The 13,549-nt window shown below is 36.1% G+C and overlaps 1 protein-coding gene across 5 annotated transcripts in view; it reads left to right on the plus strand.

Annotated features, from left to right (window-relative positions):
• Window positions 1-13,549, plus strand: part of Dlg2 (discs large MAGUK scaffold protein 2) — a 1,953,494-nt gene that overhangs the window by 241,329 nt on the left and 1,698,616 nt on the right. For all 5 annotated transcript variants that reach the window (XM_031387347.1, XM_031387348.1, XM_031387349.1 and 2 more), the window contains one exon: window positions 2,372-2,517. In XM_031387347.1, the coding sequence (XP_031243207.1) occupies window positions 2,372-2,517 (146 nt within the window). The remainder of the gene's footprint in view (window positions 1-2,371; window positions 2,518-13,549) is intronic.

Consider the following 13,549-nt stretch of genomic DNA (forward strand, 5'->3'; position numbering starts at 1 on the left):
ACTCACCAGAGAGAAGATGGTGGCTCTCACTGGAGACTCCGGGTCAAAGCGGTCCCTGGAGGCAGACCTGCCTGGTGCAAGGGAGGGGCAGCTAAGGTCGCTGATCCACCTCTGCCACTTGGAAGCTGAGAGGATCCTGTCCCTGCTGCCCTGGCGGCTCCCGGCTCCCCTGCCACTCTTAGGGTCTGTGCCTCCCTGCTGGCTGCTTCTGGCTTAGGAACTCACCAGAGAGCATTTTAAGATTTTCTTATGGAATTCCATTTTGATATAATTCGTACTAGTAAATTTGCCCAAATTTTCTTACTACAAAGTTGGAATATTCTCAAGTATTGAAATGAGCCAGATGGTGGTAGCACATGTCTTTAATCCCAGCACTCAGAAGGCAGAGTAAGGCTGATCTCTGTGAGTTCAGTAGCATTTTGGTTTACAGAGCAAGTTCCAGGAAATCCAGGTCTATATAGAGAAACCCTGTCTCAAAAAAAAGGTTACAATGTGCACTGTATGTTATATGATACATCAAGCCATCTATGACATCATTAGTTCATCATAAAATAATTATATTTTTAATTTTTGGAAGTTATGTTGTTCTGACCCACTCTGCTAGTTCATTCTTATTAGACACTTATTTTCTAATCTTTGTGCTTTAGCAATTATATCATTAAAAGCATTGAGCATATACTTGTATATTCTGTCATATACTTGATAGAACACTAATAACTAGGCACTTAAGCCTATTGTTTCCCCTTGTTGTGGATAACCTTGGTGCTGTTTGTATTTTGATGCTAATTCTGCTTCCTCAAGAGAAGCTGCCTTGATGGTCACATACTCAGGTGATTCCATGTGAACCTTCTCCCCATTTTAACTGGTCAAATAAAGGCTAGAGCCTGTGATTGGGCAGTGGAAAGGAAAGGTGTGGCTGGAAGTTTAAGAGAAGAGACAGGGAGACAGAGGAGACAGAGGAAGATGGAGGAATGGGAGGAAGAAGGAAGATGGAGCAGAACCATGTGGCCTGGAGAAGCTGCAAGTAGCAAGGGCTCTCGTAGCTGGGGAGTAGAGTAGTGTAATGGTATACCTGCCCAATCTAGGCATGTAGCTTATACATATAACGATTGTGTGTTATTTGTATGGGCTTACTGGGATTGGAGATGCTTCGAGATCCCTCTTATATGCATAACTGATTTGAAGATCATTCAGTCTCCTTCAGTTTCAAACAGTTGTCCTCAAAAACATCTTTTTTTTTAAAGTTAGATAATGTAACCTGATGCAATATTGATTCTACTTCCATTCATCCTAAATATAAAAATAGATTTATAAAAAAAGCATTTTACAGATCATTTGGAGATATAGTTGTGATTGCACAATGCTCATAGAAAAGCCAGGTTGATTAGTACCATGTTTTCTTTGAAAACATGTGACAGTTTCCATGGAGTTTAAAGTTAGCAAAGGGCAAGGAAAGTCAATGTTTCAGGATTGTAACTGAAGACAACTATGCAGCCAGAAACAGAACAAGGATGCTTTCATGTATCTAAGGAGCTATTAGCATTTGAAGGCTCTTGGGCGAGGGAGTTTTACACTTAGAAAAAAGTTACAAGGACACGATAGAGATTTGCTATAGATCCCTTTCTGTTTCTTTCCCCTACCATGGACACCTTCCATCACTGGGGTAGCAACTAATAACATGTAACCATGTGGTCATATCTTTCTCGCTCAAATTTCCTTATGTTTAACTCATGCATTGTGTTACAGGAGCCCACTGGATTGTTTCTCTTTCTTACCTCCCTGTTTTGTTTTACTTTCCTAGGCCATGGCAGTTTTTCAAAGCTTTTGACACATGCTTTAGGTTTTATCATACCCATTTCTGGATCATTACAAACAGAATAAGTAGCATTGTTTTGGGGTTACGTACTTAGTCATTCCAAAATTCGTCTTTTTATATTCCTTTAGTTTTGTTTTTCCCACTCCCTGCTAGATGTGAGCTGTATAAAATCATGCAGTATGTATTCCTTTCATACTGGGTTAATTCACTTACACTACATTGTTTTGAAAGTCATCTGTGTTTTCAGATGGTTTGGTAACTTTTTATCTCTTATGTCTCAATGATAAACTGATTTATTACAGTTTCGCTGTTCAACTATTGAACAACATCTTGATTGCTTCACATGCTCACGATTATGAAGGAATCGTCTGTATAATTCTAATGCTGGTAAAAAGTCAGTTCTCTGAACTTTCTGTTCTGATTACTTTACTTTGGAATGCAATTATTCATTTACTTTAATTAGCCACATTTTCATATGCATATTATAGGCACATATACACATATTTATGAGGTGTTATATGACATTTTGATTCTTTCCTGACATTTCCTTTACAGATATTCAAGAATTTTATGAGGTAACACTATTAAATTCTCAAAAAAGTTGTGAGCAGAAGATAGAAGAAGCCAATCAAGTTGTGCAGAAATGGGAACAGACTCTCATTCTTGATTCATGTCGTGACAGTCTTCAAAAATCCTCAGAGGTATGCTACCAAAACTCCTCAGAGATGGAGACTCATATTCATAAAGGGCTGGGGCCATCATTATGAACAGTATAGCATTGTTCCTGTCAAATGGCAGCAGTAATATGCTTGCAGTCTTAATCTAGGAAAATTTAGTTTCTTTCTAAGAGACAATTTAGATTACAAAATGGGCATGGTTTTGCATATTTGTGGATATGTGTTTTCAATTAAACACATTAATTCTGTCAGGATTATTGTCTTAATTTAAGGTGAGTTAGGCTCAAACCATCACATGACCAACCAAGACAATATGCATCCTTCAGAGAGACTCTTGAATTTCAACATGTGGTTCTGTGTGTGATGGGGGAATTGGAGCTGACTAGTGGTAAAATTGAGAGTGCTCTGCGTCTGTGAGTTTCAAAGCAGAGACACAGAGTATGGGTGACATGATCCTTTAGTGTGTAGGAACAAAATAATAGGAGTCCATTTTCTATTTCTTTTTGTCTTCGTATTAAATTTAAATTGAGTTTTTGAAATATTTTATATGTAGGTAATTCCTAATGTACATATTAATAGTGATACATATGCATTTAAAATATAATTTACATACTCTAATAATTTTAAATGTTAGGATTAAGTGAGCAACAGTTTGGAGACCATAGAGTTTAAAGGTTCCAAAGGGCAAGGAAAGCCAATGTTTGTTTCAGGATCATAGCTGAAGGCAACTCTGTAGCCAGAAACAGAGCAAGCATCTAATCCTTGTATCCAATGAGCTGTTAGCTCTTGGGAGAGGGAAAATTGTTTTTTCTGCAGGGGTGTGGCTCCTGGTGTGTTACTCATGCTCCAGTGGGTAGCCTCATGTAAGTATATATGTACCACACTCACTAGACTCAGGACTTTATTAAAGAAACCCAGTGGTCCAGGATAAGTTTGATGGAAGAGTGAGATATACATAAAATCAAAAAATGTCACATAAATTTATGAATTCTTAAAAATAAACACAATGAAATACACATACACACATATTCAATACTTTGAAGGGATGGGGATGTAAAACACACATATTATTTCTTAAGTTTGGTACTTTATAGCTTATCCCAGGTCTCAGAAGCTGTAAGAATTTTGTCCCAATTAATGGCTTAGACATCGGTTAATAAACTTTTATTTGTTAAATTAGAGTTTCTTGTACACGTTCTGATTATTTAGAGTTGATCTGGAAATGGAGGTAGAATGGAGCCTTTTGATCATCTTAGTTAAAGAAAAAGATAATGACAATAATTTCTAAATTGATATATGAAACATAAAAATAGATGGCATTCTAATTTCAACAGCTAGAAACAATTATTTTTACCTTTAAGCACCTTCTTATATACAGACATTTATTTTATAAAAATGTATACATATTTATTTAAATAATGAATATAAACACAGTATAATATATGTAGATTATTGAGAAGTAGGTTACATTTCTTTTATTCTATATTTGTTTTTATTTTCTTTTAAAATTGGATTAAAATATGTTAGATAATTAGAAAGAAAACCAAAATAGGGTAAACATGGGGCTGGGCTAAAGGACACATGGGCCATAAAAGAGAAAGAGAGATGGGTGGCTATTCACAAGATGGCCTCGATAGTGGGGGAGGTAACTGGGGAAGGTGAGTATGAGGGGAATCATTGAAATACACTGCTCTAATGGGCAGACAGATTTATGTTCCATGGGGAATTAGCTTGTAAGAAAATTTTATATCATATTTTGAAACTATTTGAGTAGATGTAACTATTGATCACTTAAAACTTAAGTAGTTTCTAATCAGTGTTTAGGTCACCTCAGAAGTCCTTTTATGAATAGGGCTGTCAAGATTCCTATGTATATACATTAACATTTCTAATTTATATTAGGTTGAATTTAGAAGAGATATTATTGAGTCCAAGGATATTGATATTTGAAGAATCTTAACTCAGATTGGCAAAGGGTTTGTAGATAGATCTTACCAGAAAACCTACATATGGATCTTTCTTTTCTGTTTATTTGCCTATATTCAGACTAGTAATCATTCATTATTTAAATTTGTTTGTAAAAGTAATGGATGGTATTTTTTGCTTAATGCCTTTTTATGCTGCAGTTATTCATTTATTATCAGGACTCAACTATTAACTGTCTATTTCTCTTGTGATTTAGGAAAACTATTGTAAATTAGTGTTATAATACATATTACTTTATAATAGTGATTTTAATGAAGTAACACATCCTGTCATACTATTGCATTTTCTACTTTATTGATCAAGATTTTGGTTATAGCATTACTTACTAGTAATTTGTTATTTATATAATGGCATCAATACTCACTTTCTTGTTGACGATGATCAGTTTCTGGCCCTCCAGTCTCCACTTCCTGAAGCTGGGGTTAAAGGTGCATGTCTCCGATTGTAGTTTATGAGGTGCTGGGATCAAGCCCAGGGATAGTATATGCTAGGCAAGTACTCTGCTAACTCAAGTACATAACCAGTCCCACTGCATTTTGCTTTTTATTATTTTTCTTTTAATTTTCTTTTTGTCACTATTTATTCCCAAATAGTTAAGTAGTCTCCTATACTATACCAGCTCTTTATTTACTTGGCATTTTGCCTTTATGAATTTCTAAAAACTTATTTATATTCAATTTATAGATATATAGTGTCAAGCATATGTAATTTTGCATAAATTCATGCATATGTGTTTTTGTAATTCAATTCTTTAAAATTTTTCAATTTTTCATTTTTCTTTTACTTTCTGCTTATACTACATTAGCTTTGCCATGTAAGATAATCCATGTTAATACCAATATGTTTTTGTTTATACTCATAATATGCACTCATAAACAAACTATAAACATATGTATAAATTTTATATATTAACCCATGCAAGGCACTCATTCATATATATATGTATATATACATATATGTATATAGAAGAAATTTTGAGATGTGATTATTTTTTCTCAAGTTGTATGATACCATTTTGGTTCTTCTGATGAATGTGTAATTTCATGGTGTAGGTGTATAATAACATGCTCACCCATACCCAGCAGTGTGAATTTTCTGTTCCAGTGTCTTTCCTGTGTGACTAATGCTTTCATTATCCTTATATGTGTTTCAGAGCTGACACTTTTGTTCTATAGGATAAACTCTCGGGGGTGGAATTCTTTGCTCTGAAATATGCTTGATTTTAATTTGAATAAAGCTTTTCAGAATGATTTCATTTGTCACATTTCTGACACATTCATAGAGACCAGGCTCTCACAGTGTGGTAGCACCTCTAAATTTTTGCCAGTTTCATAGTCATAGTGATATCCAGCTTTTACTTCATTTCTGGATTGCAGAAGGCTCGTGAATTGAACCATTGTTTCCTAAGGTTGTTGGCTGTGAATGTTCCTGTCTGCTGAATTATTCACATTCTTCACTCATTTTTCTATCTTTACTTTTATGTTTATCATTTAACAAGGCCATTTGATATATTTAAATTCCATTTATATTTATATTTAAGTATATTTTCTGCATGCAGACTTTTTAAATGAAAGTGATTTTTCATGAATTTATGTAGTACCTTTGTTTAATTTTGTTAATATATTTTCTTCAAAATTATTGTTTAGGAAAAACATTCATTAAAACATTAGGGGTAATCCAGGGAGATTTATTAGTATGTAAAATAATCTTGTTTATAACTGTATTTAGTGGATTATAATAAGTAACCCATGAAGTTGAGAAGGGAGTAGGCTCAGAGCAACATAAGAGTAGTTGCAGTAGGAAATGGGAATATATATGAAATCATGTGTTTCCTTGTATATATGTATGAAATTCTCAACAATAAAAAATTAGATTTAAAAAAAACAAGCAGGCAAACAAACACATTGCTTGCAAGCCAGATGAACTGAAACCTATGTATAAGTGCATTGGTTTGGCTCCTGTCTGCAATCCTAACACTCCTACTGTAAGATGAGAGGCAGAAGCATAATTGGCTGGAAGTTTACCTATGCAGCATAGTGTCAAAAACAGTAAAAGAGACCCTTCCTTCAAATCAAGACAGAAAAAGAAAAAACAAAAAACAAAAAAAACCTGATGTCTAAAAAGTTGTCCTCTGATCTTCACTTGCATGCCCTTTTCTATGCATCCACCCCCTCTCATACACACTGTTTTAATTAGAGTTTTTAAATATGATTTTTGGAAGTATTTTTTATTAATTCTTTGAGAAGATTTTGCAACATGTACTGATTGTATTAACCTACTCAGCTAACTCTTCCAAGACCCACCTCCTGTTAATTTGTACTACCTAGATTGAACTTTTTTAAAGTTTAATTTTGTTTTTTTCTTTCTTTTTATTGGATATTTACTTACATTTCAAATGTTCTCCCCTTTCTAGGTCTCACTATTCCATCCTTCCACCCCCTGCCTCTGTGAGGATGCTCTCCCCGGACCCACTCCTGTACCAAATTTTCTGTATCCATTCCTCTGTTGAGGGACATCTGGTTATAAATATAGCTGCTATGAACATAGTGGAGCATATGACCTTATTACATGTTGGAGCATCTTCTGGGTATATGTCCAGGAGTGGTATTGCTGGGTCCTCAGGTAGTACTTTGCCCAATTTTCTGAGGAACCTCCAGACTGATTTCCAGAGTGGTTGTACCACCTTGCAATCCAAGCAGCAATAGAGGATTATTTCTCTTTTCCCACATCCTTGATAGCATCTGCTGTCACCTGAGATTTTGATCTTAGCCATTCTGACTGGTGTGAGGTGAAATCTCAGGGTTGTTTTGATTTGCATTTCCCTGATGACTAAGGATGTTGAACACTTCTTTAGGTGCTTCTCAGCTGGCCATTCGAGTTTCCTTAGCTGAAAAATCTCTGTTTAGCTCTGTTCCTTATTTTTTAAATAGGGTTATTTGGTTCTCTGGTGTCTAACTTCTTAAGTTTTTCATATATGTTGGATATTAGCCCTCTATCGAATGTGAGATTGGTAAAGATCTTTTCCCAATCTGTTGGTTGCCATTTTGTCCTGTTAACTGTTTCCTTTGCCTTACAGAAGCTTTGCAATTTTATGATGTCTCATTTGTTTATTCTTGATCTTAGAGCATTGGTCTTCTGTTCAGGAAAATTTCCCCTGTGCCCATGTATTCACTCGAGACTTTTCATCACTTTCTCTTTTGTTAGATTAAGTGTATCTGGTTTTATGTGGAGGTGATCCACTTGGACTTGAGCTTTGTATAGAGAGATAAGAATGGATCTTTTTGCATTCTTCTACATGTGGATCAGAACCATTTGTTGAAAATGCTGTCTTTTTCCCACTGGGTGGTTTTAGCTCCTTTGTCAAAGATAAAGTGACCATAGGTGTGTGGGTTCATTTCTGAGTCTTCTATTCTATTCCATTGATCCATCTGCCTGTCTCTGTACCAATACTATGCAGTTTTTATCACGATTGCTCTGTAGTACAGCTTGAAGTCGGGGATGGTGATTCACCCAGAAGTTCTTTCATTGTTGAGAATAGTATTTGCTATCCTGGGTTTTTTGTTATTCCAAATGAATTTGAGAATTGCTCCTTCTAACTCTATGAAGAATTGAGTTGGAATTTTGATGGGGATTGCATTGAATCTATTATAGATTGCTTTCAGCAAGATGGCCATTTTTACTATATTAATCCTGACAATCCACAAGCATGGATTTTTCCATCTTTTGAGATCTTCTTTGATTTCTTTTTTCAGAGACTTGGAGTTCTTTTCATACAGATCTTTCTTTCACTTACTTGGTTAGAGTCACACCAATATATTTTATATTGTTTGTGACTACTGTGAAGGGTGTCGTTTCCCTAATTTCTTTCTCAGCCCATTTATCCTTTGAGTATAGGAAGGGTACTGATTTGTTTGAGTTAATTTTATATCTGGCTGCTTTGTTGAAGTTGTTTATTAGCTGTAGAAGTTCTCTGGTGGAATTTTTGGGACTACTTAAGTATACTATCATATCATCTGCAAATAGTGATATTTTGACTTTTTCCTTTCCAATTTGGATCCCTGTGACCTCCTTTTGTTGTCTAATTGCTCTATCTAGAACTTCAAGTACTATATTGAATAGATAAGTAGAGAGTGGGCAGCCTTGTCTAGTCTCTTATTTTAGTGGGATTGCTTAAAGTTTCTCTCCATTTAGTTTGATGTTGCTATTGGCTTGCTGTATATTCCTTTCACTATGTTTATGTATGGGCCTTGAATTCCTGATCTTTCCAAGACTTTTAACTTAAAGGGATGCTGAATTTTGTCAAATGCTTTTTCAGCATCTAATGAAATGATCATGTGGTTTTTTTCTTTGAGTTTGTTTATTTAGTGGATTACATTGATGGATTTCCTTATATTGAACCATCCTTGCATCCCTGGGATGAAGCCTACTTGATCATGATGGATGATCGTTTTAATGTGTTCTTTGATTCAGTTTGGGAGAACTTTATTGAGTATTTCTGCATCAACATTTATAAGGGAAATTGATCTGAAGTCCTCTTTCTTTGTTGGGTCTTTGTCTGGTTTTGATATCAGCATAACTGTGGCTTCATAGAACAAATTGGGTAGTGTTCTTTCTGTTTCTATTTTGTGGAATTGTTTGAAGAGTATTGGTATTAGGTCTTCTTTGAAGGTATAATAGAATTCTGCAATAAACCCATCTGGTCCTGGGCTTTTTTTTGGTTGCAAGACTTTTAATGACTGCTTCTATTTCTTTAGGGGCTATGGGACTGTTTAGATGATCCTGGTTTAACTTTGGCATTTGTTATCTGTCAAGAAAATTGTCCATTTCATCCAGATTTTCCAGTAGTATAGAATATAGGCTTTTCTAGTAGGATTTGATGATTTTTTTGATTTCCTCAGTTTCTGTTGTTATATATCCCCTTTGATTTCTGATTTTTTAATTTGGATCATGTCTCTGTCCCCTCTGGTTAGTCTGGCTAAGGATATATCTCTCTTGTTGAATTTTTTTCAAAGAAACAGCTCCTGGTTTTGTTGATTCTTTGTATAGTTCTTTTTGTTTCTAGTTGGTTAATTTCAACCCTGAGTTTGATTATTTCCTGCTGTCTACTCCTCTTGGGTGTATTTGCTTCTTTTTGTTCTAGAGCTTTCAGGTGTGCTGTCAAGGTGCTCATGTATGCTCTCTGTAGTTTCTTTTTATAGGCACTCATAGCTATAAGTTTTCCTCTTAGCATTGCTTTCATTGTGTCCCATAAGTTTGGGTATGTTGTGCCTTAATTTACATTAAGTTTTAAAAAGTCTTTAATTTATTTCTTTATTTCTTCCTTGACCAAGTTTTCATTGAATAGGTATTGTTCAGCTTCCATGTGTATGTGGACTTTCTATTATTTTTGTTGTTATTGAAGGCCCTTACTCCATGGTAATCTGATAGGATGCATGGGATTATTTTAATCTTCTTGTATCTGTTGAGGCCTGTTTTGTGACTAATTATATGGTCAGTTTTGGAGAAGGTACCATGAGGTGCTGGGAAGAAGGTATATTCTTTTGTTTTAGGATGAAATGTTCTATAGATATCTGTTAAATCCATTTGGCCCATAACTTCTGTTATTTTCTTTTTTTTTATTAGATATTTTCTTTATTTACATGTAAATTTCTCCATTCCCAGTTTCCCCTCCAAAAAAACAAAGAAACAAACAAAAACAACAAAAACAAACCCCTGTTGCCTCCCTCCTCCCCATGCCTGCCACCCCACCCTCTCCCACTTATTGGCCCTGGCATTCCCCTACACTGGGGCACAGAACACTATTGATGGTCAAATTGCAATCCTCTACTATACACATGCTGCCAGAACAATCAGACCCCTCCATGTGCAGTCCTTGGTTGGTGGTTGAGACCCTGGGAGCTCTGAGGGTACTAGTTAGTTCATATTGTTGTTTGTCCTGAACTTCTGTTATTTTCAATGTGCCTCTGTTTAGTTTGTGCCTCTGTTTAGTTTGTGTTTCAGTGATCTGTCCATTGATGAGAGTGGGATGTTGAAGTCTCCCACTATTATTTTGTGATGTGCAATGTGTGCTTTCATCTTTAGTAAAATTTCTTTTATAAATATGGGTGCCCTTGCATTTGGAGCATAGATGTTCAAAATTGAGACTTCATCTTGGTAGATTTTTCCTTTCATGATTATGAAGTATCCTTCCTCATTATTTTTGATAAGTTTTGGTTGAAAGTCAATTTTATTTGATATTAGAATGGCTACTCTGGTTTGTTTCTTGGGACCATTTGCTTGGAAAATTGTTCTCCAGCCCTTTACTTTGAGGTGGTATCTCTCTTTGACACTGAAGTATGTTTCCTGTATGCAGCAAAATGCTGGGTCCCCAGTCTGATAGTCTATGTCTTTTTTATTGGGGAATTGAGTCCATTAATGTTAAGAGAAATTAAGGAATAGTGATTGTTGTTTTCTGTTATTTTTGATGTCATTTTTATGTTTGTGTGGCTATCTTCTTTTGAGTTTGTTGAAAGAACATTACTTTCTTGCTTTTTCTAGGATGTAGTTTCCCTCCTTGTGTTGGCATTTTCCATTATCCTTTGTAGGGCTGAATTTGTAGAAAGATACTGTGTAAATTTGTTCTTATCATGAATATGTTGGTTTCTCCTCCTATGGTAATTGAGAGTTTTGGTGGGTATAGTAGCCTGGGTTGGCATTTGTGTTCTTGTAGGGTCTGCATGACATCTGCCCAGGATTTTCTAGCTTTCATTGTCTCTGGTGAGAAGTCTGGTATAATTCTGATAGGTCTGCCTTTGTATATTACTTGACCTTTTCCCCTCACTGTTTTTAATATTCTTTCTATGTTTTGTGCATTTGGTGTTTTGACTATTATGTGATGGGAGGACTTTCCTTTCTGGCCTAATGTATTTGGAGTTCTGAATGCTTCTTGTATGTTTATAGACATCTCTTACTTTAGGTAGGGGAAGTTTTCTTGTATAATTTTATTGAAGATATTTACTGGCCCTTTAAGATGGGAATCTTCACTTTCTTCTATACATATTATCCTTAGGTTTAGTCTTTTCATTGTGTTCTGGATTTCCTGGATGTTTTGGGTTAGGAACTTTTTGCATTTTGCATTTTCTATGACTGTTGTGTCAATGTTTTCTATGGTATCTTCTGCACCTGATATTCTCTCTTCTATCTCTCATATTCTGTTGGTGATGCTTGCATCTATGGCTCCTGACTTCTTTCCTAGGTTTCCTATCTCCAGAGTTGTCTTCCTTTGTGATTTCTTTTTTGTTTCTACTTCCATTTTTAGCTCCTGGATAGTTTTGTTCAATTCTTTCACCTGTTTGGTTGTGTTTTCCTATAATTCATTAATCGATTTTTGTGTTTCCTCTTTAAGGACTTCTACCTGTTTACCTGTGTTCTCCTGTATGTCTTTAACATAGTTATTTATGTCCTTCTTCAAGTCCTCTATCATCATCATGAGATATGATTTTTAAGTCAGATTCTTGTTTTTCTGGTTCATTAGGGTTTCCAGGACTCGCTGTGGTGGGGAGCTGGGCTCTGATGATTCCAAGTAGCTTTGGTTTGTCTTCAGGTATGGTTCTTGCCCTTGCCTCTCACCATCTGGTTATCTTTGGTGTTAGCTGGTCTTGCTCTCTGTGACTGTGGCTTGTTCCTTCTGCAAGCCTGTGTATCAGAACTCCTGTGGGACGAGTTCCTCTTGGGAGGAATATGGGTATGGAGCACTGTGGCACAGGATCAGCTCTGGGCACAGATGGAAACTGGAAGGATCCCGTCCCAGGCTGCTCCTTGGTTCCTGTGTCCTGAGGCTTCTAGGCTGGTCCCTCTGAGCATAAGTGGTGGCTTTACCTATGCTCACAGGCTTTTCAGCACCCCTGTGAGATTATCTCTCTCCTGTAGTCCTTGGGTATGAAGCGCTGTGGCACAGGATCAACTGCCAGTGCAGATGGAAACTGGAAGGCTAGGCAGCCATGTTGATGAGATTCCTGTAAGTATTCTCCTTGGCATTTCTAGGAGATACAATCTCATAGAAAACCTCCTGCTACTCTATCTCTTACAATTTTCCAAACTCCTCTTCCCCAAATGATTCCTGACTCATAAGGTATAGAAATTTTGCTGTAGATATATCATTTGGAACAAGGCACCCCATGGTCTCCTGTTTTCTACATTTTGATTGGTTTTGGTTTTCTGTAAAGGTTTCTGTCTAATGCAGAGAGAATTCTTTTTGGTGAAAGGGGTGAGACCTACCCTTATTCTTGTGTCTAAGGATAAATATTTAGAATGGTGTTAATGCTGGTTTAATAAAGTGGCAGCTGTAGGTTCTCCTCCAAGATTCATATTACTAGCCCTGTGGAGTTGGCTAGGTTTTCAGCACCAGCCATGCTTTCCCTCTTGTTAATGGGCCTTAGGTCTAATTAATGAGCTGTTGATTACTAGCAAGGCATGTGTGTGACTATTCCACCATTAGTGTGCCTCGTTTTGAGCAGCTATATTTTAAATATCAGAGCATGGAGACATCTTCCAGTAAGTCTGCTTCACCAGAGTGTCTGCTTGTTCTGTCTTTAAGGACCAGATGGAGTCAAGTGCAGACTCTTCCTATCCTGTTGCTGTGAAGGTAGAGATGGGAGCACAGGGGAAGTGTGTCATTACTTGGGATCTCAATATGCTGATGTAACTAAAATGAAAATACTATTATGTGAGGTTTAGCCATCCCAGTTCAAAATTTAGACAGTGAATCCATATTAAGTTGCTATTTAAATTCTAAGTGATGATAATAATTGAGAAATTAAGCCAATTGGGAGCTGATGGCCAGAAATGGAGTAGATGATGAGATATAGAATTGATCACTAGAAAACTTGAGTTAGGATGCTGCTGCTTGGGTAGACCATGCTGAGATAGTTCAAAGGCTTCCTGTTACTATATTTGATTTCATTTTAAAAGATTTTATATTAATTTTATTTTAAAATTCCCCCTCTGTATTGTGTCCATGTGTGTATATGTATGTATGTATGTGTGTGTGTGTGTGTGTGTATATGTATGTGTGTGTGTGTGTGTGTGTATG

The sequence above is a fragment of the Mastomys coucha genome, unplaced genomic scaffold (assembly GCF_008632895.1).
Source record: "Mastomys coucha isolate ucsf_1 unplaced genomic scaffold, UCSF_Mcou_1 pScaffold21, whole genome shotgun sequence".
In the NCBI taxonomy this organism is placed as follows: Eukaryota; Metazoa; Chordata; class Mammalia; order Rodentia; family Muridae; genus Mastomys; species Mastomys coucha.